At 37.0% G+C, this 23,614-nt stretch overlaps 9 protein-coding genes across 9 annotated transcripts; 4 read left to right on the top strand and 5 right to left on the bottom strand.

The window, feature by feature from the left end:
• The first annotated feature begins 338 nt into the window (after window positions 1–338).
• On the top strand, window positions 339–2,886 carry LOC109597801 (phosphoglucomutase). Its single transcript, XM_020013574.2, has 8 exons — window positions 339–480; window positions 569–816; window positions 1,051–1,132; window positions 1,194–1,399; window positions 1,452–1,608; window positions 1,670–2,451; window positions 2,507–2,635; window positions 2,693–2,886. Exons 2-8 carry the CDS (start codon window positions 571–573, stop codon window positions 2,780–2,782), a joined length of 1,692 nt encoding a protein of 563 aa, XP_019869133.2. The 5' UTR covers window positions 339–480; window positions 569–570; the 3' UTR covers window positions 2,783–2,886.
• A 125-nt stretch (window positions 2,887–3,011) lies between these two features.
• LOC109597804 (putative fatty acyl-CoA reductase CG8306) lies at window positions 3,012–6,932 on the top strand. Its single transcript, XM_020013577.2, has 7 exons — window positions 3,012–3,232; window positions 4,750–4,991; window positions 5,173–5,644; window positions 5,702–5,884; window positions 5,976–6,225; window positions 6,286–6,543; window positions 6,598–6,932. Exons 2-7 carry the CDS (start codon window positions 4,755–4,757, stop codon window positions 6,734–6,736), a joined length of 1,539 nt encoding a protein of 512 aa, XP_019869136.2. The 5' UTR covers window positions 3,012–3,232; window positions 4,750–4,754; the 3' UTR covers window positions 6,737–6,932.
• On the bottom strand, window positions 6,919–8,082 carry LOC109597795 (zinc metalloproteinase nas-13). Its single transcript, XM_020013567.2, has 3 exons — window positions 7,724–8,082; window positions 7,290–7,665; window positions 6,919–7,230 (listed from the first exon to the last, which is right to left on the bottom strand). The coding sequence occupies exons 1-3, from the start codon at window positions 8,080–8,082 to the stop codon at window positions 7,018–7,020; spliced, it is 948 nt and encodes a 315-aa protein (XP_019869126.1). The 3' UTR covers window positions 6,919–7,017.
• A 324-nt stretch (window positions 8,083–8,406) lies between these two features.
• On the bottom strand, window positions 8,407–8,998 carry LOC109597794 (uncharacterized). Its single transcript, XM_020013566.2, has 3 exons — window positions 8,872–8,998; window positions 8,547–8,818; window positions 8,407–8,497 (listed from the first exon to the last, which is right to left on the bottom strand). The coding sequence occupies exons 1-3, from the start codon at window positions 8,996–8,998 to the stop codon at window positions 8,450–8,452; spliced, it is 447 nt and encodes a 148-aa protein (XP_019869125.1). The 3' UTR covers window positions 8,407–8,449.
• A 542-nt stretch (window positions 8,999–9,540) lies between these two features.
• Window positions 9,541–9,991, top strand: LOC109597845 (uncharacterized). The gene is made up of 2 exons (XM_020013622.2): window positions 9,541–9,610; window positions 9,668–9,991. The coding sequence occupies exons 1-2, from the start codon at window positions 9,566–9,568 to the stop codon at window positions 9,947–9,949; spliced, it is 327 nt and encodes a 108-aa protein (XP_019869181.1). The 5' UTR covers window positions 9,541–9,565; the 3' UTR covers window positions 9,950–9,991.
• LOC109597843 (39S ribosomal protein L44, mitochondrial) lies at window positions 9,978–11,304 on the bottom strand. Its single transcript, XM_049969174.1, has 5 exons — window positions 11,097–11,304; window positions 10,805–11,041; window positions 10,548–10,747; window positions 10,192–10,495; window positions 9,978–10,135 (listed from the first exon to the last, which is right to left on the bottom strand). The coding sequence occupies exons 1-5, from the start codon at window positions 11,161–11,163 to the stop codon at window positions 10,050–10,052; spliced, it is 894 nt and encodes a 297-aa protein (XP_049825131.1). The 5' UTR covers window positions 11,164–11,304; the 3' UTR covers window positions 9,978–10,049.
• A 139-nt stretch (window positions 11,305–11,443) lies between these two features.
• Window positions 11,444–21,498, top strand: LOC109597842 (probable phosphoglycerate kinase). Its single transcript, XM_020013619.2, has 6 exons — window positions 11,444–11,602; window positions 11,780–12,328; window positions 16,237–16,375; window positions 20,560–20,694; window positions 20,909–21,131; window positions 21,182–21,498. Exons 1-6 carry the CDS (start codon window positions 11,541–11,543, stop codon window positions 21,319–21,321), a joined length of 1,248 nt encoding a protein of 415 aa, XP_019869178.1. The 5' UTR covers window positions 11,444–11,540; the 3' UTR covers window positions 21,322–21,498.
• Window positions 16,377–20,546, bottom strand: LOC109597844 (uncharacterized). The gene is made up of 6 exons (XM_020013621.2): window positions 18,713–20,546; window positions 18,403–18,630; window positions 18,132–18,353; window positions 17,386–18,056; window positions 16,841–17,336; window positions 16,377–16,790 (listed from the first exon to the last, which is right to left on the bottom strand). The coding sequence occupies exons 1-6, from the start codon at window positions 20,475–20,477 to the stop codon at window positions 16,420–16,422; spliced, it is 3,753 nt and encodes a 1,250-aa protein (XP_019869180.2). The 5' UTR covers window positions 20,478–20,546; the 3' UTR covers window positions 16,377–16,419.
• On the bottom strand, window positions 21,400–23,510 carry LOC109597841 (uncharacterized). Its single transcript, XM_020013618.2, has 8 exons — window positions 23,282–23,510; window positions 23,186–23,230; window positions 22,778–23,134; window positions 22,459–22,726; window positions 22,113–22,411; window positions 21,752–22,063; window positions 21,521–21,701; window positions 21,400–21,461 (listed from the first exon to the last, which is right to left on the bottom strand). The coding sequence occupies exons 1-8, from the start codon at window positions 23,422–23,424 to the stop codon at window positions 21,438–21,440; spliced, it is 1,629 nt and encodes a 542-aa protein (XP_019869177.1). The 5' UTR covers window positions 23,425–23,510; the 3' UTR covers window positions 21,400–21,437.
• Window positions 23,511–23,614: the final 104 nt, after the last annotated feature.

The following is a 23,614-nucleotide window of genomic DNA, read 5'->3' as shown; positions in this document are numbered from 1 at the left end:
TTTATAATAATTACTTTATTTAATAAAAATATATAATATATAAATACAGAGTATTTTTTTAATAACTTAGATGATGAATTTTATAAATGTTATTAATTTTTATCTTGTCATTTATTAATTGGATTATCATGATGATAATGATACAATTATGTAATTTCAATTCTATCTAACTTTTCTAATAAAACTATTTGTCTAATTCAATTAATAATTATTAAGATCCAAATGGGAAATTTCCTATTATATTAATAAACATAAATTAGGCTACTCATAATATTTATAAATTAGACATTGACCAAGTTTAAAATTATGCGACTCAGATTACACATACATTGACACATGCGCAAAGTTTAACCTTCACTGTCATTGAACAGTTTAAATACCGACTTAATTCGGTTTTTATCACATTCATGAAGAATTACTGTAAATAGTTAAAGAAAAAACGCAAAAACCTATCGGATTTAATTCACAACATTACAACAGGTTAGTGTTGTCAACGTATAATATATAATCATACATTTTTAAGTTTAAAAAAATAAAAACAAATCGAATTCTTCGTTAACTTTTCCAGCCATGGCTTCACTAAAGTCTACAATCGTCCCAACCACCCCCTACTCGGACCAGAAGCCGGGAACCAGCGGTCTGAGGAAAAAAGTCAAGGTGTTCCAACAGGAGCACTACACCGAGAACTTCATCCAGTGCATTTTCGACGCTCTTGGCACCAAAGCCCATAATTCCACTTTAATTGTTGGTGGTGACGGACGTTATTATCTCAAGGAAGCTATTTCGCATATCATTAGAATTGCAGCAGCTAATCAGGTATTATTGTGTAATTTTTGCTCAACTAACACTAAGTGCATTCTGTGTCTGGTGTTTATCTGTAGGTTCAACGTTCAATGACATTTTGTAGAATTTATTATTATCTTTAAGACCTACTGCTTTAAATTTCGTAATAATCAATATTTAATGGGAAGTGCTAAATAAAACACATCAATTTCATAATTTTATTAGATAAGAGTCTATAATTAGAATGTTAATTACATACAATTTCAGGTCTCCAAATTGATAATTGGAGAAAATGGTATCCTCTCAACTCCAGCAGTTTCAAATCTAATCAGAAAAAACAAAGTAACAGGTACTTTATTGTCCTAAATAAGTAAATATATATATATATATAAAACAATTGAATTCCCCAGGTGGCATCCTGCTCACTGCTTCCCACAACCCTGGTGGCATCAACAACGACTTCGGCATCAAGTACAACTGCGAGAATGGCGGCCCCGCCCCCGACGCCGTCACCAACAACATCTTCGAGCTGAGCAAGAAAATCACCCAGTTCAAATACGTCCCCGATTTAACAACCTGCGGATTAATAGACAAACTTGGCGTCCACAAATTCACTGTAACTTCAATACATTATGTTTGGAATTGTTGGGACTTAATTATTGTTGTAGGTCGACGATCGTGAATTCACAGTGGAAGTAATCGATTCGGTTCAGGCTTACGTGGATTTAATGAAAGAGATTTTCGATTTTGGGGCCATCAGGAGCTTGATACAAGGCGATGAGAAACACGCACCATTTAACGTTCTGATCGACTCCATGCACGGCGGTAATAATTTCATATCATTATCAGAATTAATTTGTATAAACACATGGGTATTTTGTTACAGTGACTGGCAGATATGTAAACAAAATATTCGTGGACGAGCTGGGCGCCGACGCCAACAAAAACGTGACGCGTACCAACACGCTAGAGGACTTCGGCGGCGGCCACCCCGACCCCAACTTGACCTACGCCAAGTCTCTCGTCGACACCCTGAAGGCCAACCCAACATACGATCTGGGCGCCGCTTTTGACGGCGACGGCGACCGAAACATGATACTCGGCAAATCGGCGTTCTTCGTCACGCCCTCCGACAGTCTCGCCGTTATTGCCAACAACACTCAATGCATCCCGTACTTCCGCAAGCACGGCGTTAACGGATTCGCACGATCCATGCCGACGGCCGGGGCTGTCGACCGAGTGGCCCTGAAGTTGGGCAAGGAGTTCTTCGAGACGCCCACCGGCTGGAAGTACTTCGGTAATCTGATGGACGCCGGCAGGATGTCGTTGTGCGGCGAGGAGAGCTTCGGCACCGGTTCGGATCACATTCGGGAGAAGGACGGTGTGTGGGCGGTGCTTGCCTGGCTGCAGATTATCGCTGCCAAGAGGATGGGAGTTGAAGGAATATTGAACGAGCACTGGTGCACGTACGGCAGGAACTACTTCACCCGGTACGATTATGAGGAGTGCGAGAGCAAAGGGGCTAACGATATGATGGAGACTTTGGAGGCTAAACTCGGCGAGTTGCCCGGACAAGTCTTGAGTTCCGGAGGCAAAAGCTACACCGTCAGCGTAGCTGACAACTTCTGTTATAAGGATCCAATTGATTGTAGTGTTGCCAAAAATCAAGTATGCTACTTTTATTTCATTAATTATAATTTTTTAAAATGAATTTTTCTTACAGGGAATCAGAGTATTGTTCGAGGATGGGTCAAGATTGGTTTACAGACTGTCAGGTACTGGAAGCAGTGGTGCTACAATAAGATTATATGTTGATAGCTACGAAAAGAGCGATTTCAAGGAGTCTGCACAGGTACCGTCTAATAAAATTATTTAAATAAATAAACATATATTAATATTTTTGTTTCAGGTTATTCTAAAACCATTGGTTGATATAGCTCTGCAGCTCTCTCAGTTGGAAAAATTCACTGGCAGGAAGGAGCCAACTGTTATCACATAAATTGTTAAGTTTTTGTAAATATGTTATGTTTTATTTTAAAATATATATTTTTGTTACTTTAATTTTTGTTGTACGTTTGAATTATCCGCCAAAAATAAACAGATATTAAGTCAAATAAATCAGTTTTATTTCATTAATTTACCCGTTTTAAAATTTGTAAATTTCCACAAATATTAAATACACAATTTTCCTAGCAAATATTTAATATTTGCATTCCATTTAATTACAAACCCATCAATAACAAATTAACGTTTTCCCCTCGTATATACAGCACTCATCAAAACTAATTTCCGAACCAGTTTTGGAAAAAGAGTAAATTTGAACGCGACCGCTTGACAGTTCGTCACTGAACGCCGACCCGGTCGTTTCATTGGTGTCCCGTGCAACTCGGTTAATTTTCAGATCGGCGTTTTCCAGCCCAGTTTCGTGGAAATCGTGGAAAACATTGCGGTAAGTGACGTTTACACATAACCTCACTTTAGTACGGCACATTTTTGACCAAGTTTTCAGCTTGAAAATGGTCAAATTGTGTTAATTAAGTTCTTGACTAACTGTGGATTTGTGTTATGATCTAAAAATAGAATGTTCTTCAGCTCTGGTTCTAAGTAATTCTATATCGGTGTCATTCCTACAGCCTAGGATAATTTAACGTAAACAAAGATTGTTTTATTGTATGTTATGAGAATAACTAAGTTAAAACACACAGCTTTTATTTTTAATAGCAATAAGTACACATATAGCATATTTTCAGTACATAATTTGTGATTATTATTATAATTAAACAATTAAATTATCTGAGTCACATTTCCATAAGCTGAGAAAATAACAATTTAAATAAATACATATTTAAAAGAATCACAGAGTTATCACTAATTACTAACAATCAATGAACTCCATTAAAAAATAAATGTTTTTATATAATAATTACTGTATAAAGTGTTAATTGCATTAATTAAAAAGTTGGATAACTGTGGATTTGTTTGTTACAGTCTAGTCTAGTCTTTATTCCTGTAAGGAAACTAAAATTTCTGGTTTTAAACCAAAATAACAACAAAGAAAATGTATCAAAATTTATATATAAATAAACAGAAATCAGTGAGTTAAGTAAATAAAATTTGTTTTATTGTATATTTAAATATGTTTAAGTGAATAACATAATTAAAAGCGTTGTACATAACAACTCCATTTTATTTATTAGTTAATTATTTTTGATTTAAATCTTTATTATTCGAAACCAAACTAAAATATCTGGTTTAAACCAATATAAAAATGAATAAAAGATATAAAAGTTATATAAATAAAAAAAAATTAATGAATTATGTTGATTTTCTTTAAATATACTTTAAATTTCATTCAACTTTTGACAATAAATGTTTTAAAAAGTACAAAATAACATGGGACTGCCAAATAAAATAAAGTATTTAAGTATATAATGTGTATTCTATATAATAAACAAGTAAAATATTATGTAAATTTTGTGAAATTGTCAAGGTTTTAAATAAGCTATTATGTAAATTACGCAATTTCCTAAGAAGCATAATTTTATTTAGAAATCGGTGTGCAAAGTTCTCGGACACGTAAAAACGGTGCACATTTAGATAAACGACCTATGCACCATTATTAATATTTTCGATCGTTAAGTAAAACGAGTGAAAGTTTACAATTTACCTTTTAGGAACAATCGTTTAAACTTTTATGTGTTATTGTTTGGCTATTAATTTAACAATAGATGGTTAATAGTTCTTTGATTATTTAGGAATTAATTAAATTTAATAGGTAAATTGTAACAAAAAAAAATAAAATAATTTGTTTTGAACTTGTGGCTTCATGGACGTCAGCATTTTTTACTTTAGTTTATATAAAGTATAAAGTGTCACCTTCAATCAATTAATCCACACACATGAATTAAGTCACCGTTAATTAAAACCTTTCACAACAACATTTAAATATTTATTTGCGTTTTTTAGGAAAGATGTCTTCGTCGCAAGGCGTGAAAGGTTTCTACCGGGGCAAGGACGTCTTCATAACCGGAGCGTCCGGATTTTTGGGCCTGACCTTACTGGAAAAACTGCTGAGGACTATTCCGGACCATGGCACCATTTATTTGCTTCTGCGTCCGAAAAAAGGCAAAGAAATCCACGAACGTTTGGACGACATCAAAAAGAACAAGATCTTTGAACCTTTACTGAAGGACAAAACCGTCGAGTCGGTGTGTACATGTTTGAATATTTGTTTTTGCGTTGTTTCCTTTGGAATTTTTATGTTTTTGTCAATTTGCATACGTTTATTTCGTCGGTATTAATTTATTACAAGGTGAAACACCCACCCATAAAATAATAATACTGCATTTGGTTGTTGTTGAAACTCATAATTAGTAATTAATATTTCAGGTGTTTGCCAACGTGAAAGCTGTGGCAGGAGATGTGGGACAAGAAAACTTGGGGCTGTCCCCCGCCGACCGTCAACTATTAACAGCCAACGTCAACGTGATCTTCCACTCGGCGGCCACGTTGGACTTCGGCGAAAACCTCCGCTCCACCGTCAACATAAATCTGCTGGGAACCAGACGCGTCACCCAATTAGCCAAAGACTGCACCAAACTTCAGGTGCTCGTGCACGTAAGCAGCGCCTACGTGAACTCGTGGCGTCTGGAGGCAGAAGAGGTCATCTACCCATTGACCTACAATCCCGACGAACTGATCAAGCTGGTGGAGAACATCAACGATGAGGAACTTGACGCCAAGACGCCGAGCATCCTCGGTGAGCACCCTAACACCTACACCATCACCAAACACATGGCGGAGCACGAGATACAGAAGATCGAGGAACAAGTGCCGTGCACCATTGTTCGGCCCAGCATGAGTACGTTTTATTTGGGTTTAAATGTTGTCAAAAAATTAATTAATTTCTTAATTGTAGTCTTGGGAGTTTGGAAGGACCCAATACCTGGCTGGACTATCAGTAAAAATGGACCTCCTGGTTTCTTCATGGGAGCTGCCAAGGGTGTTGTCCGCCGTTTGCCGGTTGCCAAAGATTTAATTTACGACTATGTTCCCGTTGACATCGTTGTAAACACGCTTATTGTCGCCGGATTTCATGCAGGTAAACAATTACTAATTAATTAAACTGTCTCAATTAAAATTAAAAACTTGTGTAAATATGTGTATCTTTAATATCCAATTATGTGTTCCAGCTGTCTCTGAAGCAAAGAAGGTAGAAATCTATCAGGCAACCTCAAGCACAAGAAACCCATTCTGTTGGGCATCAGTGGAGGACAGAGTGAACGACATGTTGCACGAGTTCCCGGTGAAATCAGCCGTTTGGTACCCCTATTTGAAACTGTTGCCTTCGGTCGGTTGGTTCAAGATTTCCGCATTCTTCGTCCACTTCCTCCCCGCCTTAATACTGGATAGGATTCTGAGCCTGACCGGTGGTAGACCGATGTAATTGAACGCTTTTATAACTTTTTAACTTTTGTGACTAAATTAATATTTGGTTTTCAGTTTGGTACGCCTACACAGGAACATAAACACATCGTTGGACAGGTTGGCCAAGTTCATCTTCACCGAATGGAAGTTCCCGGCCGTCAACACGCAAAAATTACAAAAATGGTTGAACGAACAGGATCAGAACGATTTTAACGTCGACCTGACGCAGCTGAAGTGGCCGGAGTTCTTCACGCAGATGGTCAAAGGGGCGAGGATTTATCTTAACAACGAACCAATGAAAAATCTGGCTGCAGCCAAGACCAAAGATAAAATGTATGTTTTTTATACATTTTCTGTATAAAATCATTAATTTTGATTGGTTTTTAGATTGTTGGTGGTCCACTACATAACGCAGGCGTTGATTTTCTCCCTGATCTGGTACATTTTTGCCCTGATCTTGAATTTGAGCATGTCCAAAGCTGCCTTCGTCGTACCCATCACTTACGTGTTGTTCTCATTGTTGTAAACATGCACTGTGTATTATGTTATATGTTATTTATACGGTGAATGATATTGTAGATCTAATACTTTAAAGTATTAATATTTTTGTTAGTATTATTCTTATACAATAAATATTTTATTGTAATACTTTTGGAACAAAGAGTTTATTCATTATTTTACTAATGTTTGTAGTTTTAAATAAAAATATACAAATAAAATCATTTATTTATTTAAATATATATACACTAATAACAAAATAATTAATCCTATAATACTGTTACAATTGGTAGTGAAGCAAAAATTATTTTATTCTTCCTCTCGTCCAGTAAAAATGCTTAACAACCCTCCTAAAATATTGCTGGCCAAATTTCCACCATTTCCTTGTTGACTTTGACTTGGACCAGAGGGTTCTTTTGATCCTGGCGTCCGTTCCGGACATCCGTACATGTTGTTGATTTTGGTAATGTCTCCTTTGCTGAAACCCTCCCTTTGCCCCATTTTTTCACCGTTTGCTGGGTCCTGAAGCACATACATCCGAAAATGAACTGATTTATTGTAGTTAAATTACCAACTAATACCTTGGGAATAATAGTAGGCTGTCCGTTGACACTGAACGCAGTCTTGGAGTAGTGCATCACCGACCTAAAGTCATAGTTGACACCAAAACCATTCGTCTGATCCTTGGAAGCCTTGTCGAAGTTGTTGTCGTGACCCCGCTGTATGTTTTGCCAGGCGATTGATATGTAGTTGTCCCTCTCGTATCTGTTTTGCTCGTGCAGGAAGCCAACAGCGTGCATCAGCTCGTGCAAAGGCGTTCCAACGCGTGTCAAACAAGCGGGACTTTGCAGATTGATCTCCTGACGGCCTCCGATGCGGCCCACGCTGCTCCAGCAACCTGTGTTGGCATTCACTATCGATATGTAATCGTTGTCGCCCGCCTGTCTCGGTCTAAACCTATATAATATATTTACTTACAACTTTGTAGTTAAGGTTTTTTTTTTATTAATTGTACCTGACACATGTGTACTTGTGATAGATCCCCATCGCCCTGTGGATCATGTCGATCTGCTCCTGGGTGAATCTGCCGTTAATTTCATAGGGAATGACGCCGTTTTTCCAACGAAAAGTGCTCGCGATCAAACCGTTCCTCGTCTCGCTGGGGAACAAAATATCACCCTCGGCGTACTCGCCAAGCTCCTCCGGATTCGCCTCCGATTCCGGGTCCCATTGTTCCAGTCTTTTGCCGGTTTCGTTTGTCGGCTTTTTGAATATCCTCTCGCCTAAGTGCGACAGATCTACACCCCTCAACTCGTCTTCCAATGGGGCTGAATTCACCCCTACGGCACACACTAAGACTGCGACTAGAAACATATTTTCTATTGTGAATTATTTTGCTTCGTAGACGTTTATATAGTCGTTGAAAATGTATTTGGGGCTGGTATGAATTATGTATGGGTTTAAGATAAGGGAGCGTTTGTTTAATGTATTTAAATTGTCTTAATTGTATTGCCTTGACCACTATTTAAGTTTTAGTTAGGAGTCGTATTTTGCGAAATGAATATGTATTTTTGATAATCATAGGAGTTATTTGGCTTGTTTGGCCTATTTTAGTTTTTAGGAAACTTTTTAGATCGTCGGGAACCTTCACGATATTCAAATAAAATAAAATTAACACGATATTCAAATAAAATAAAATTAACGTTACAAACACATTTATTAAACTTTACATTAAAATAGTTCATTTCGATTCGAAGTTGTAAATCAGTTGATCCCTATTCCGTTGTTCCTGCAAAAATTAACGATGAAAACAAATTAATTTAAATAATCAAAGTTACCTCTTCCATTTTGTTCCAAAAACATCGAGTAAAAAGCAAAGATCTTTCGCATCTATCGGTGGAGGTGATTGCTGTGCACTCGTACAGTACAAAATCCCAATCATCAAGATCCGTGTCCGTTTGTTCAACCGTCAATTTAATATTATGCAATAAAAAACCACCGTCCTCATCCATCCAACCGTATTTCACGAAAAGACAATGCAAGAAACACTTAAATGAACCAGACTGCTTCTCATTCAACTTTCTGTCGATCAAAAAATCATTTAACGTACCTAAAACCCACCACAAACTATTTTTTCATTAATATTTTTTTAAAGTAACTCACGCAAAGGTATCGGTGATGTTTTATTACAGGTTTTAATATAATTCAAGTCCGTTTGGAGTTGTTCCGTTGTGAAACATTCGCACAACAGCAGAAAGTTACAGAGCAATATTATGAAGATTTTCAACATTTCGTCTCGATTTTAACAATGAACTAATCGTGGACAAAGCGAATTCCAACGCCTTAATCATTATGTTATCGCAATTGCGGGGGTGATTCACAAAAATGTTACTCTCGTAATAAATATTACGATTATCCGTTAATTATAATTAAGTAATAAAATTCCATTAATTGTGTTAAGGATTTATTAACGAAAGGAAACGCATAGAATTTTGTTGAATGGACGAAAAACGTTTTTTATCAGTTCATTGAACTTCACCAACATTTGATAATCAAGTATTTAAAGTAATAACGCGCTTAAACTATAATTAATTATACGTAAAAACATTAATTTGTCTCATTGTACATGCAAATTTGTTACAAGACTATAATTTATACAACTAGGCATATAATTAAATAATTTTCTTTGATTAATTAAATAATTTTTGATTATGCTCCAAAAAATGCTTACGTTAAATAATTGGGTCAATTGAATCGAGCAAATTGTGCAAATTTAAAATATTGTAAGCATTTTTTGGCCATTAATAAATGTTCAATTATAAATTAGTTCGCACAAAATCGTAGACTAACAAACATCATGTCTCTTTCCAAAACTACCCTTTTGTGTTTTGTTCTTTTAACTGTAAGTACTAATTTTAATGTTGAATTTTCTATTTACTCATTTTTGTTGTTGTTGCAGATCGTCGTGATAATAAATTGTAGCGATGTAAGGACGAACACCATCAACAGGAGCGTGGACAAAAGCACCGCAAACTTGATAGAATCCCTCAGACACCAAATTAAAACGAAAGAAGAGGAATTGCACAAGGCAGAGAAGACGAACAAGAATTTCGAACGCATGATTCAATTGGTGAACATTTTGGGACAAGTTGATTCATTTTTGACCGACAGAACGAAAACCATGATCAAAAAACTGGCAGTTTTGGCCGACGACAAAGATTCCAGCGACAAACACATGTAATTATCGTTTAATTTATAATAAAAATTAATTAAAGTTTGATAAGGTGGTTTTATTAAAATAAAAAAAAACATTTTCCTAAAACTAAATTTATTTTAAACAATTATTTTTGGATATAGTTTCCATACAATCTTTGGATTGCGTCCAACGCAGCCGTATCTTTTGCGATTGCAATACTTTCTCCCCAGCCTGAAATAACATTATTTAATCATTGAAACTAGGAAAATTAAACAATATTATTTTACCCAATCCTAATAGTTTCTTATTATTATACAATCCAACTTGATAATTGGCCAAAATAGTATTAGAGGCAGACTCATTACATAATCTGGGCTCAACATTTTCAATTCCTTTGCTTTTCAACAAAGATGTGAGGTATTCAAAAGGTTTTTCTGGATTCCAAATGTCATAGACATCTTTCCCATTCATCTGACACAACACAAAATCTCTAACAAATTGCTCAGCCCTTTTGAAATCTTGTGATTGTTTCAATGCAGCAACTACTGCTTTAAATGTGTTGCTAATTGTTGTTGTTTTAACTGGGAATTCCTAAAAATATTAAATAATAAATAAATTTACACACAATTATTAAAGTAATTACATTTGTTTGGATCAAATCTGTGAGTCCAATGTGTTTTCCAACAAGACCCAGTAATTCATCAGTTGTTAAAAATCTGTGCACAGCATCAACAATTTCTTCAGGATAATATTTGTTGTATTCATTTTTAATCACATTAGATATAATTTCATAACCTTCACTGATTAACTCATGGTTGTCCTCAGGTTTTACTACAGGACCACCTGGAATAACCCACAATTAAATACACCCTCTTGTAACAGAGTAAAAAACAGTTTTACCTGTTTCTTGTGCCTTAATTTCTTGCAGATTGGCATACTCCCGTTGAGTCAAAGCTTTTACCAGTAAATTGCGGTCGAATTTTTCTCCCAGTCGGTTACCGAATGCGAAAATTTCCGCCTCATAGTTCCACTCTAAGTAACTGGATCGGGGCTGTTCAGGTTCGGGACCAATCTGTTTACGTCTGCGGTTGATCTCCCGAAACGTGGGGGCTACCCACCTGTGGATACCCCTCGATTCTGTTCACATAAGAATTTATTATAAAATTTTAAGGGGCTAATATCATGGAATTACCTATTACGGGAAGACTTTTTGGAAACCGTTGATAGAGAAGCAAGGCTGTTTTTCTGTATATAGACATGTTTTATGTTGTTTTTCGTGGTTTGAAATGTGTACAAATATTGTGATAAATTGAGGTTACGTTGTAAAAATTAGGGTTATGTTTTTGTGACGTTCACTGCCACCAACATAACTTTGCTATTGTTTTTATATTTTTAATTTAAACATTACTAAACTTCTTCTCAAGCTTTTTACCTATTGCAACAATCATTTGTGTTAAATATTATATTTTTGTAGAACTTTATTGTTTATAATAGTTTAATTAAAAAAGAGTGGTCACGTGATATATGTCTTATTTGACCTTACTTTGACTTTGAAACCTGGGGAACGATTGTGAACGTCAGAACATTGTTCAGAAGTGTTGTGAAGTGCCGGTTTTCGTTCTATCAATTTGCAACAATGTCTTTCAACAAACTAAGTATCGACAAAGTCGACCTTAATGGAAAACGCGTTTTAATGCGGTAGGAAAATAAATATTTAAAAGTTTTTTTACTTTAGTTAATTTTTTCAACAGTTAATCCTTGTTTAAATAAAGATTAAATATGTATTTTATTATATAATTTATTATAGTATGATTTAATTTTACAATATTCTACACATTATTAGTTTAATAAATACATAAAAAAATTAAATTACAGTGTGGACTTCAACGTCCCAATCAAGGATGGAAAAGTCGCCTCCAAGCAGCGCATCGTCGCCGCCCTCGACTCCATCAAATACGCCCTGAACCAAAATGCCAAATCGGTCGTCCTGATGTCCCACTTGGGCCGTCCCGACGGCAAACCCAACCCCAAATACTCCTTGAAACCAGTAGCCGACGAACTTCAACAGTTGTTGGGCAAACCGGTGCAGTTCCTCAACGACTGCGTGGGCGACGAGGTGACCGCCAAGTGTGCGAGCCCTGAAAATGGTTCGGTGATCCTCTTGGAAAATTTGAGGTTCCACATCGAAGAGGAAGGCAAAGGCGTCAACGAAAAGGGTGAGAAGGTCAAGGCGGACAAAGATGCTGTCGTTAAATTCAGGGAAGGCTTGAGGAAGCTGGGCGACGTTTACATCAACGATGCTTTCGGAACGGCCCACAGGGCGCACGCCTCCATGCTCGGCGAAGGCTTCGACGTCCGTGCCAGCGGTTTCCTGCTCAAGAAGGAACTGGCTTACTTCGCCAAGGCTTTGGACAACCCAGAAAGGTAAAATTTATCAACTTAGTTAATAATTAAATTTATTTTAAATTTATTGAGAGTTGTGTACTGATAAATTTAAAAAAATGGAAATAGAAAAGGCATATTCTATTCCCGCTTGTTTCTGCATTTCGTGCGTCATCAGATAGGACATAATTCAAAATAGTATTTACAATTTTGAAAATCCTATGACAAGCCTTACAATTGAAAAACATTTAATTTGGTTAGTGGGTGAGCTTGCCGCTGCATTTACGGCTAGAATTAAGTCATTAATTTGTTTAATTTAATTTTGTGGGAAATGTTACTTTAGCAAGCATTTTTAGTTTTGAAAATTAACAACACAAGTCTTTGCTGAGTAAATGCAGCCCTACACTAAGTTACAATTTATCAGTATACAAATTTATTTCGTGATCTCATTTATAAATAAATAAAATATTGAATATTAGAGGGATGAACATTGGATAACATAGTAACATAATATAATATAATAAATTACATAACATTAGACATGTGTACATATTTAAATATAATAATAATGAGAAAATAATTAATTACTGAAAACAATAAATGCATACTTTATAAATAAATAAACATAGTAACACAATAAATAATGGAAGTACATATTTAAATACAAGATATAATAATAATATTCCTGTAAATATAAAAAAAATAATTAATTCCTGAAAAGTGTAAGAAACAACATTTACGCATTTAATTATAAATAAATAAATAAATAATTATTATATGTTAGACAGACCAACACAAATTGGATAACTTAGTAATAATATAATACAATAAATTACATAATACCAGTATAAAGTACATATTTAAATACAAAATATAATATTCCTGTAAATATAAAAAATAATTAATTCCTGAAAACAATAATGGCACGTTTTTAAATACACAAATTGAACATTTTAAAACACATTTGTTGAATAAATAATAATATTGTAACAAAATAGAAAAGAATAAATATGATGGGTAAAAATAAATCAAACAATTTTTTTTATTTAAACTGAAAGAGATTGTCCGAGTACATTAACTACAGAACAAATATACAAATTAATAAACAATTCCTGAAAACATTAAGAAACAACATTTATACATTTAATTATATATAAATATATAATTATTATATGTTAGGCAGACCAACACAAATTTAATACCATAGTAACAATATAATACAATAAATTACATAATACCAGATATAAATATTAAATACAAAATATAATAATATTCCTGTAAATATAAAAAAGAATATAATTAATTCCTGAAAACAATAATGGCAGAGTTTTTAAATACACAAATTGAACTTTATAAAACACACAAATCACATCGTTTGTTGAATAAATAGTGGATATTTTAAACTTTTGAAGGCGCAAAATAATAAAAATGTTTAACCAAAACTCACTTTGCGTTGCCAGTTGCCCAGTTAACTAGTCTTATTACTAGTTTTATTACCTTTACTGCCTTTTCCCTGTTGCCTTATCGTCTCTCCAATGGTTGGTTGGGTCATCATGGTCCAGGTATGTCCTAGGCTTTGACGAATCCTACTTGCTCTCCTCCTTGCACCATCCAATCGACGAAGAAATAAATAAACCTCGAAATGTTTCAATTTAGGAAAGAACACATTGAAAACGTAAAAGTCACGTATAAAATAGTTTCAGTGCACCCCTTCAATGTCAGGTATGACCACTGCTGCCGTCAGGCTGCCTAGTAGAGCTTAATGGTTCCATGACCAAGACTCCGGGTCAAGACCTAACCGAATGAGTGACCAAAGTAGAAAGTACCATAATTTACTGTAAAATATTATTTGAAGATCTAGGAAAAGTTAATTTAATTTTGATGTTACTCCGACATCAGAGAACATGTCAACGTTCCTGCAAAGTCAAGAAATACTAAACGTTAACGGATAATCAGTGCACACCCTTCATTGACAGATCCCCGATCGCTGCTGCGGTTAAGCTGCCTGTGACCAGTGATCGCTCACTTGTCGTTAGAGCTAAATGGTTCTGTGACCTAACTCCGGATCAAAGCTCTGCCAGTCGAATTGAGGACCGAACATCGTTTTGTTGTCGTAAACCCCTCATTCACAAAAGACGCAACAATGTCCTCCAACGAATTGTTCTTTCAATAATTAAAACATTGACAGTTTATTTATTTATATTACTGACGACTTCTGTAATAATTGAAACAAATCAAAAATCAGAGACACAGGAAGACTAATTAATCTGATTTAACAATAAATTGTTTGCATATTAAATAATTAATAATTTATTTTCGTCTAATAAAAGCGAAAATGTTGGAAAGAGGAAATTTGTTTGATCTTTGAACACATTTTTACGAATAATTTACGGAATTTATTAACAATTATTTAATTAAACTGATTTTAAATATCAATATTAAAACACTATTATCAATAGTTGTATTTAATTTAAATATTAAAGGGGAACTTTCAATTAATTTGTGCCATTAGTGAATCTACGTATTATACAACTTCTGTAATAACGAAAATTTCAAGAACTGAAATAATTCAAGCTTATTTTAGTAAAAATTAAGTAAATGATAAACAATTAACTAAATATTTCAACATTTATTTGAATCTACGTGTAATGTAACTGCTGAAATAAGGAAATTTTCAAAAATTGAAATAATTTAAGCTTATTTTAGTAAAAATTAAGTAAAGTATAAACAATTAACTAAATATTTCAACATTTATTTTTTATTTAAACAATATAATTACAAAATTCCATAAAAAAATGTAAAAAAGTGAACCTACGTCTTATGTAACTGTTGAAATAAGGAAATTTTCAAAAATTGAAATAATTCAAGCTTATTTTAGTAAAAATTAAGTAAATTATAAACAATTTACTAAATGTTTCAACATTTATTTGTTATTTAAACAAAATAATTGCAAAATTCCATAAAAAATAGGAAAAAAAGTGAACCTACGTGTTATGTAACTGCTGAAATGAGGAAAATTTCAAAAATTGAAATAATTCAAGCTTATTTTAGTATAAATTAAGTAAATTATGAACAATTAACTAAATGTTTCAACATTTTTTTGTTATTTAAACAAAATAATTGCAAAATTCCATAAAAAATTGGAAAAAAAGTGAACTTACGTATTATGTAACTGCTGAAATAAGTAAATTTTCAAAAATTGATATAATCAAGCTTATTTTAATAAAAATTAAGTAAATTATAAACAATTAACTAAATATTTCAACAATTTGAACAAAATAATTGCAAAATTTCATAAAAAATGGTAAAAAAGTACACCTACCTTGCAAATCCGTGGCTGCGTCCAAAACGTCCAATAGGGCACTAATCGTACGTTAATTAACAACAAGAGTCACCGCGTTAAACCGAACCGCACCACCGAATTAATTTGAGGGTGTCAGCGAGCACCACCACCCCGACCGACCGACCGACCGACCGACCGATCGATACGCGGATCGATAACGGAGTGACTGAAATCCAAGCATCGGATTCGTTATACTCTGGTTAGCAACGAATCACCCCATGCCTGTGATTGGTCGACACTTGTTTTTTGTGTCATTACATGCACATCTCGAATATTCTAAACTGAAATGAATTTTTTTCATTAAAATATTTGATTTTATATTAACAAATCCTGCTTATTAAACATTTTTACAATAATAATTAATGATTATTATTAATAGTTACAATTAATTCTTCATATTTCTTAAGTGCAGCATGACAATTTACATTTTTTATCCCTTTTTTGTTGCTGATTACAATTTTGTTATTCTAAATTAAATTATTTATTCAATAATTATAATCTCTAATTAAAAATATCCAGATATTTCAGATTTGGACCTTTAAAGATAAGGTTTTTAAATCTTGCAAAAAGTTTTAACATTAAACAATATGATTTTTTAAAATTTCAGGCCATTCTTGGCAATCTTGGGCGGTGCCAAAGTGGCCGACAAGATCCAACTGATCGAAAACCTCTTGGACAAAGTCAACGAGATGATCATCGGTGGTGGCATGGCATACACATTCCTCAAAGAAACCAAAGGCATGAACGTAAGTAAAGCACTTCACATGTAATTTATTAATACGTAGTATCATCACAGACAATTATATTGTAAAGTCACAGCGGCAAAAATAAACATATAAAAGACAGTGTAAAACGTTTGCAGCACCTTCGAATGAAAATCGTCGTTTTCCTTTGGATATTTCACCACTTCCGTCATTTGTACTTCAACCCGACGTGGTTGGTCAATTTTTTCTAGACGTTCTGTTACTAACTCCACAGTTTCAGCAATTAAGTCCACGTTGTCTGCGATTACTTCGTTGTTTTCTTCAGTTGAAACTGGGGCTTCGTTGTAAGTGATTGCTGGTTGATTTTGTATCATTGACATTAAATGTTCTCCGGTTGTTTTTAATAAATTCATCTGGTTTATCAGGTTAACTTTTTCAGGCTCAAATCCGTCAATTCCTATAACAATTTCATTTAATTATTGTGTCAAATTTAAACTTTTTTGTTACCTATTGTACGTAACAGCTTAGGAAAAACCTCCTCTTGTAGCTTCAAGTCGAATTGCAGCCAGGCATAATTTAAAACTCTGGGGTTGTAGTAAACTTGGGCAAAATAAACTTCTTTAGTCGTATAAACTGCCAAAGCCTGCGTTTGCCTTTCTACTAGCTCTTTTTGTATTATATGCATTTCTAAGTCTTGTCCCTGCCGAAAATATTTCTCCTTTTCCTCCTCTTGGAGCTCTTTCAGTTCCACCATTGGTAGCATAGAGTAGTCGCCAATTTCCCCAGGAGTGTGCATGAGTTGCTCTTCTAAATTGTCCACGATTTCTTCGCTCATCGTATCCAAAAGGTTCAGGTTTTCAGCTGTGAACATGTCGATGTTGGGTTCGTCTCCAACGTCGAGGTTCTGCACAAAATCGACCACCTCCAAAAGCGATTTGTTGACTTCTTCGTCCTCCATCTTTTTTATTTCAATTTCGTTTATCGGCAACGACTCGCACAGCTTCTACAAGTTTAAAATTAAATAAATACCAGAACAAACATATTTTAGTTACGTCAGTGTCGTCCAATTGCTTGTAAACCATCTCCATCTTCTTAAAAATCTGCTGCACACTTTCGATGAACTCGTTACGTTCACTGGGGGTTTCACCCCAAATTTCCCGACAGTTTTCGGGCATCAGCTCCGGAATCAGGCTGTTCCTGTGCTCGTCCAAATGGGTTTCGACCTCCAAAGGTGCCTCCACCAGAATGCCGGTCCTCTCGTTGATTATAATGTCGATTTCCTTCTCCAGATCTTTCAAGTCTTCGATGTCAGTTGTTTCGTCGTTGTACACCAGGTTGTCGAGCAGGTGCTCCTTGTCCTCGGCGGTCGATTCGTCCTCCCACTGCTTTTCCTCGTCGAAGGTCTGTTCGTTGGTCGCAAACTCCTTCTGACATATCTTCTCGATGTGGTCATTGGCGTTTTTGATGGAAGCCGATATTTCCTTGATTTTGCTGGCCTGTTGGGCCAGACGGCCAGACGTTGATCCGATGCTGGTCTCTGACTCGCTGCGGGGTGGTTTGGGACGTGGTGTCCTTCGTTTTGGAGTCCTTCGGGGTTCCCGGGGTCTGCGACGCTGTTCCGAGGGTTCGATTATTGTTTGAAGCTTCTTGTATAGTTCGTCCGACAGGTTGTTCAGTTCAGAGGCGGTGTCGGTGGTGTATCTGTGTCTACTCGATTCTAAATCTAAGTTAAACTTATTAATTAATTCACAAGAAAATGGTAAAATGTACAATTTTGATTCAATATTATTTTTCGTACCTTCTGATTGATCTGTAGTTGTTGTGGACTTCATCATTTTGAGAACGTTGTTGATTTCCTTCTCCATTGTGTCGAATTGTTTGACACTAGGCTTTTCCTTTAACAGCACATCCACCATTCGGGACTCAATAACACCAACAGCTTTCTGTATGTTGGTTTTAATTTTGTCGTTGCGGGACTTGTAACCCTTTATCTGCTCCATTATTTTCTTTCTCTGTAACACTAACACCAAACAATTACTTCCACATTTACTTTATAATAGCTAATTTACGTTGTGTGGCTTGTTGCTTTTCCTTTTCAGCCCTCATCCTCTCCCTTTCCTTGCCAGACTCAAGCTTCGACACCTTAACAATGGTTCCATCCTTTCTCTTCTTCACTTCGTCCTTGGTGATTTTGGACTGATTTTGTACACAGCTCCGGGGCCTCATTTCCAGCCTGCTGGACCCCTTCACGCTACTAGACCTCGCCATCTTCTCCATAGCTTCAAGCCAAAGTTGATCTAAAAAAAATGGACGCAAGCTCGTATAATGCACTTGCGTTTAAAGGTGAACAATGAATTTGACGTTACTAACGTCACTTACGTTTGTCGTCCAACGTTTCTATGAACTGCCTCGTCTTCCGTTCCATCGGCGACTGCACCTTCCGTTTAGGTGGGTTGTAGTAGTGGACGGTTAAGGGCATCACTACCACGTCCCTTCTGAACGTCCCGTCGGAGGGAAATATGTATTTTGTTAGTTTGCGCCTTGTGGCGTCGTCCGAGTCGGTCAGCGCTGTGGTGCTGAGCAGTTTTCTCATCATTGGTTCACAGTGGTTGTCGTTCAGCAGGTGGTGGAGATAGGTGGTGCTGTTCTGCTTTTGCACATGATCCTTGCGGGGGTATTCCGGTTTCAGGGGCTCTACATCTGAGGGCCGAAGTGTGTCGAGGCAGTCCATGCATCTGATCATCATCGGACGTGAGGCCGTCTTTGCGTGCATCCACTCCACCTTCTTGTGCAAGACTCCCGTTTCCGTTGACTCGTTCTCTTTGTTCTTCCTTTTCGTTAGTATTAGCTTTGGTGATTTTTCCTTGTATTTGCGGGGTTTTGGTTTGAAGGCGGTTTTGGTGAACCACAAGCTGTTCTCGTATAGTTTGGAACAGTTGTCCGGCCGTTTCAAAGCTTGGTTCTTGCGCCTTTGTTGCTGCTGCTTCTCCTCCATTTGTCGTTGTTTCCTGAGGCGTTTCTCCGTCCAATCCATTAGACGTTGGAAGCACAAATAACTATCCTGAGCCTCCACCTGTCTGACTAATTTTTGGTGCAGGTTAACGATGCCTTTGGTCCTTGTAACGTCTGGTACTACTAAGTTGTAGCGGCGAGGTACTTGTGGTTGTACCTCCTTCACACTCTCCACCTCGTCGAAATTTACGTCATTTTCTACAGCCAAGTGGTCAATTTTGGACAGCAAGTCCTCGCTGACTCTCTGTATCTTTTGTACGTAATCAAAACTTTTTTGGAAAGCTAACTGTGTTTCTTTTTGATAGTTCTTGGTGCTTGCCATTATCACCTCTAGCTCAGGTTTGGGCTCCCAGATACTGGTGCCGCTTCTCGATTGTATCTTGCTCATTTTCCTCACTATTGTTGTTGTTTCCATCTCCGAATCGTCCCAGTTGCTGGAATTGTTCAAGCTGCTGTTTTTCGAATAAAACGATTTGGCCTTCTTTGGCCCCAGATATTTTTTTTCCAGTTCATTAGATTTACTAACGGTTTTTACCTCCGAGTCTGAGCGTTTCTCCCAAACATTTGAGGCGCTCAGCCCCTCAATTTTGGAATGTATCTTGTTGACGTAGCAGTCCATCTCTTTCATAAAACTCTCAATGTTCCGCACGCTGTCCTTGAACACTCCCATGAACCGCTTCTGCTTGTTGAGCCACTGAAGCTTTTGCAAGTGCACGGAGTCCGAATCCGTGACTGTACCGCTCGATTCCTCTATCGGCTCTTCGGGCTGCTCTATCTGCTCCGTCTGTTCCATTTCCTCGGACTCGGGGGGCGTGCACTCGACCTCCTTGTCGTCCATTTCCGGTTCGTGGTGCTCTTGCACGTTGTCCATGTTGGTCAGATACAGACGGACCTTGTGACATATGTTGTCGATGGACTCGAAGCTCTCGCGCACGATTGAGCTCATGTTGTTGTTCAGGTGGATGAGCCGGTCCTGCAGCTTTCTGCGGTACTCGATGTACCGCTTGGCGGCCGGGCTTACTTCGTACGTACGTTTCACGTCTGGCGGCTTCTGGAAACTGTCGCTCCGGTCGAGCATTTGCTTGGTGATCAGCTGGCCCAAGTCCAGGTTTAGAACTTGGGGCTGGGCCATTGAGTTATATATTTACTTGGATTTTGATTTACCGTATTTGCGGGCGAATTATAACTGTGACATTGACAATTTTTTATTGTAGATTGGCAAATCGTTGTACGACGCAGAGGGAGCCAAAATCGTCCAGAAACTGTTGGAGAAGGCGAAGGCGAAGAACGTGCAGATTCATCTCCCGGTCGATTGCATTACTGCCGAAAAGTTCGATGAGAATGCTGCCGTAAGTTACCACTTAATTTAGTCAAAAATAAATATTTTAAAAGACTATAGGTTTATTACAGATATCTGTAATAATTTCATCTTTTAATATTTAAAATAACAAATGTGAGGTTTTTTTAACATTTTTAGGATATAATAAATATATTGAAAGAAAAAAAAAATATATTTTTAATTCAATTTTATTTGATAATGTTTAATGATTAAATTTGCGTTAGTCTGGCTCTGCCACAGTGGAGGAAGGAATTCCTGACGAATGGATGGGCTTGGACATCGGCCCGAAAACTGTCGAAGCTTTTAGGGAACCCATCCGTAGAGCCAAGGTCATAGTTTGGAATGGACCTGCTGGCGTGTTTGAATGGGAAAAGTTCTCTAAGGGTACCAAGGCCATTATGGATGAAGTTGTCGATGTTACCACCAAAGGAGCTACAACAATCATCGGTAAACAATTATTTTAAATATTTAACAGCGGATATTGACTGCTTTTTTAGGTGGAGGTGATACTGCAACTTGCTGTGCCGTCTGGAAGACAGAAGACAAAGTCTCACACGTGTCGACAGGAGGTGGAGCCAGTTTGGAGCTCTTGGAGGGCAAGGTGTTACCAGGAGTCGCCGCATTAAGCGACGCTTGAATTATTCCACACAATTGATGTTATTTAGTTTTATGTACTGTGTAAATTATTATTGTCGAGTTGAATAAACACGAAAGGTTGTAGAGTGATGCTTTATTTGTTGTTACAAAGTACAGTTACTCTTCAGTGACGTCCACAATCTAGGAAAGACAAGTAAATAAAGACTAACCTACTGAATTTAGTTTGTTTTTTTTTTTACTTCACACATTTCCTCATTTATTGTGATCAAATTCTCCAACATGTCGTCTAGATTTTGATCGTTGGCCAGTTGGAATAAATAGCTGTTGCTCCAGGTGATTCCCAAATTATCTCGTCTAGGATACTCCGACTTTAATGGCGTCAAGTCGGAGAGCGTAACAATGTCCAACACATCGTTATACCTTAAACAATACGATTATATCGAAACAATGGGGATGAAATACAGTTTTACGTTCTGCGAACGGGAGGACTGTTCAACAACAACTTGTGCACAAGTTTTGTGCGTTCCTTCTTCTCCATTTTGCAGTTCTGGCTGGTCACCTCCAAACTGCACTGCCTTTTCAATTCCTGATCTTTCTTCATCTGCCTCCAAACTTTGTCATCGTCCAGACTCATCATGGAAATACGTCTGACGTCCCGCCTTTTGTACGTTTTACCTGGCTTATCCGGACGTTTAACTGATGGCTTGCGCACCCTGAAGCTCTTCTGCGAGAAGCACAAGCTGTTATTGAACATTTTGCACAGGTCTCCAGACTTCTTCATTCTTAAAATTATTAAATATTAAATGATTAAGGTTGGGTGTGGATGGTTACTTTCGTTTTTGATTTTCGAAACGATCGTTGGTGATCCTCCAAGGTCTGCTCGCGTTCTCCCTGTTCTCTTGCTCCTTTCTGACCCGCTTTTCGGTTTGATCCATCAGTTTTTGAAAACAGATGTAGCTGTCCTTTGCTTCCGTCTGATGCAACAGCTTCCCGTGCAAGTCCACCAGCGCCTTGCTCTTCGACACGTCCGGCTGGACGATTTCCAAGGTCGGATCCTTTTCTATTTGTATCTGGTCGCTCTCGCACTCGGCGGCGGACGGCGGCCTTTTCGTTGCGCTCCTCCTTACGCCCTGCAAAACGGACTCAATAAATTGATCTTGGTCAAGTCAGTGTTTACTTTTTGATTCAGTCTTCCGCAAAACGACGCCCGCCCCAATATCACGTCCTCTGGCTTGATTATCGTCTTGAATTTGCGGCTGTTTTGCACCTTACAAGTGCTGGGACGAGACGTTTCTTCTTTGACTTCTTTAATCTTGTCGTTTTTCATGACCTGCAACTGTTGGTGCCACGTCTCGCAGTCCTTCAATGCCTCCATGCGCCTCTGGATCTCGGCCACGTACTTGTTCATGTCCACCATGAAGTTGTCCAGGTTTTCCATCGATGTCCTACGACGTGAGAGTTTGAGTAAACGTTACAAGAGTTGGGGTTGTACGTACTTGAACACGTTGAGGAACTTCTTCTGTTTGTTCAGCCAGCGGGATTGCTTGGAATCATCCTCTGTTATTTCCGTGAGAGAATCGGTGCCGTCGGGCTGCTCCTCCACCGGTTTACGTTCGAAATTACGTGTTGATGGTCTGTACTCCAATTGATACAGACTCTGGGTCGGCTCCTTGCTAGCTATACTGCATCTGGGGGTAAAGAAGAATAGATGGGTACGCGGTTGGCTTAAAGCTTTCTCTGGTGGCGGGTAGTTTTGCTGCATCATTAAGCCGACGTTCTTCTTCAAAACCATCAGCTTCTTTCTGATCTTCCGATCAGTCTCGCTCATTTGGTTGGGGTGTCTTTGCACCAGGCTGAAAAAACCTGTCCAATTATATGAATTAAGGGACAAAACTAGTTTAAACCTTGTGCATTTTTGGTCCTCTTGTGACTTGTCGTTTTGCACGAAACTGAAATGAATTTATTGAAGCTTTAGGGCAAGTATTTAATTGGATGTGAACCTGGGGGAACTCCTAGTGGAGCCTGGTCCATTTTTAAGTATCATTTTGTTGGTCAGGATCTGCGTGACATAGCAATTGAAAAAGTTCTCGCTGGAACTGCAATCCAATATTACTGGCTGCTGGATTTCCGTGTAGATGGGCATGATAAATTCTTTAGTTTCACTTTCATTCTTCCCAAATATACTGAAAATTTAATCGACAACTCAAAATAACTTATTACAAGTCAATTGTCATAAAATAATTGTTATATTCATATGTCAAAATGTGGGCAACTGTTTATGTTAATAATAATTAATCTTTTTTTATTATAATTCATTAAACAATTTTGTCCTA

The sequence above is a fragment of the Aethina tumida genome, chromosome 6 (genome assembly GCF_024364675.1).
Source record: "Aethina tumida isolate Nest 87 chromosome 6, icAetTumi1.1, whole genome shotgun sequence".
Classification (NCBI taxonomy): domain Eukaryota; kingdom Metazoa; phylum Arthropoda; class Insecta; order Coleoptera; family Nitidulidae; genus Aethina; species Aethina tumida.
This window is presented reverse-complemented; position numbering and strand designations above follow the sequence as displayed.

Bases quoted from the DNA above. Each gene is read 5' to 3' on its own strand.
- LOC109597801 (XM_020013574.2), top strand. From the start codon at position 571: ATGGCTTCACTAAAGTCTACAATCGTCCCAACCACCCCCTACTCGGAC. The intron at 817-1,050 runs GTATTATTGTGT...ATACAATTTCAG, and splicing joins GAATTGCAGCAGCTAATCAG to GTCTCCAAATTGATAATTGG. The intron at 1,609-1,669 runs GTAATAATTTCA...ATTTTGTTACAG, and splicing joins GATCGACTCCATGCACGGCG to TGACTGGCAGATATGTAAAC.
- LOC109597804 (XM_020013577.2), top strand. From the start codon at position 4,755: ATGTCTTCGTCGCAAGGCGTGAAAGGTTTCTACCGGGGCAAGGACGTC. The intron at 5,885-5,975 runs GTAAACAATTAC...TATGTGTTCCAG, and splicing joins TGTCGCCGGATTTCATGCAG to CTGTCTCTGAAGCAAAGAAG. The intron at 6,544-6,597 runs GTATGTTTTTTA...ATTGGTTTTTAG, and splicing joins GCCAAGACCAAAGATAAAAT to ATTGTTGGTGGTCCACTACA.
- LOC109597795 (XM_020013567.2), bottom strand. From the start codon at position 8,082: ATGTTTCTAGTCGCAGTCTTAGTGTGTGCCGTAGGGGTGAATTCAGCC. The intron at 7,666-7,723 runs GTACAATTAATA...TATATTATATAG, and splicing joins CACAAGTACACATGTGTCAG to GTTTAGACCGAGACAGGCGG. The intron at 7,231-7,289 runs GTATTAGTTGGT...TATGTGCTTCAG, and splicing joins AGCCTACTATTATTCCCAAG to GACCCAGCAAACGGTGAAAA.
- LOC109597794 (XM_020013566.2), bottom strand. From the start codon at position 8,998: ATGTTGAAAATCTTCATAATATTGCTCTGTAACTTTCTGCTGTTGTGC. The intron at 8,819-8,871 runs GTGAGTTACTTT...GGTGGGTTTTAG, and splicing joins AACATCACCGATACCTTTGC to GTACGTTAAATGATTTTTTG. The intron at 8,498-8,546 runs GTAACTTTGATT...TAATTTTTGCAG, and splicing joins TTTGGAACAAAATGGAAGAG to GAACAACGGAATAGGGATCA.
- LOC109597845 (XM_020013622.2), top strand. From the start codon at position 9,566: ATGTCTCTTTCCAAAACTACCCTTTTGTGTTTTGTTCTTTTAACT. The intron at 9,611-9,667 runs GTAAGTACTAAT...TTGTTGTTGCAG, and splicing joins TGTGTTTTGTTCTTTTAACT to ATCGTCGTGATAATAAATTG.
- LOC109597843 (XM_049969174.1), bottom strand. From the start codon at position 11,163: ATGTCTATATACAGAAAAACAGCCTTGCTTCTCTATCAACGGTTTCCA. The intron at 10,748-10,804 runs GTAAAACTGTTT...GGGTTATTCCAG, and splicing joins AATTAAGGCACAAGAAACAG to GTGGTCCTGTAGTAAAACCT. The intron at 10,136-10,191 runs GTAAAATAATAT...ATGTTATTTCAG, and splicing joins TAAGAAACTATTAGGATTGG to GCTGGGGAGAAAGTATTGCA.
- LOC109597842 (XM_020013619.2), top strand. From the start codon at position 11,541: ATGTCTTTCAACAAACTAAGTATCGACAAAGTCGACCTTAATGGAAAA. The intron at 12,329-16,236 runs GTAAAATTTATC...TTAAAATTTCAG, and splicing joins GCTTTGGACAACCCAGAAAG to GCCATTCTTGGCAATCTTGG. The intron at 16,376-20,559 runs GTAAGTAAAGCA...TTTTTATTGTAG, and splicing joins AAGAAACCAAAGGCATGAAC to ATTGGCAAATCGTTGTACGA.
- LOC109597844 (XM_020013621.2), bottom strand. From the start codon at position 20,477: ATGGCCCAGCCCCAAGTTCTAAACCTGGACTTGGGCCAGCTGATCACC. The intron at 18,631-18,712 runs GTAAGTGACGTT...CATTTTTTTTAG, and splicing joins AGAAACGTTGGACGACAAAC to ATCAACTTTGGCTTGAAGCT. The intron at 16,791-16,840 runs GTAACAAAAAAG...AAATTGTTATAG, and splicing joins TAAGCTGTTACGTACAATAG to GAATTGACGGATTTGAGCCT.
- LOC109597841 (XM_020013618.2), bottom strand. From the start codon at position 23,424: ATGCCCATCTACACGGAAATCCAGCAGCCAGTAATATTGGATTGCAGT. The intron at 23,231-23,281 runs GTTCACATCCAA...AATTCATTTCAG, and splicing joins TCCACTAGGAGTTCCCCCAG to TTTCGTGCAAAACGACAAGT. The intron at 21,702-21,751 runs GTAAAACTGTAT...GTATTGTTTAAG, and splicing joins AGTCCTCCCGTTCGCAGAAC to GTATAACGATGTGTTGGACA.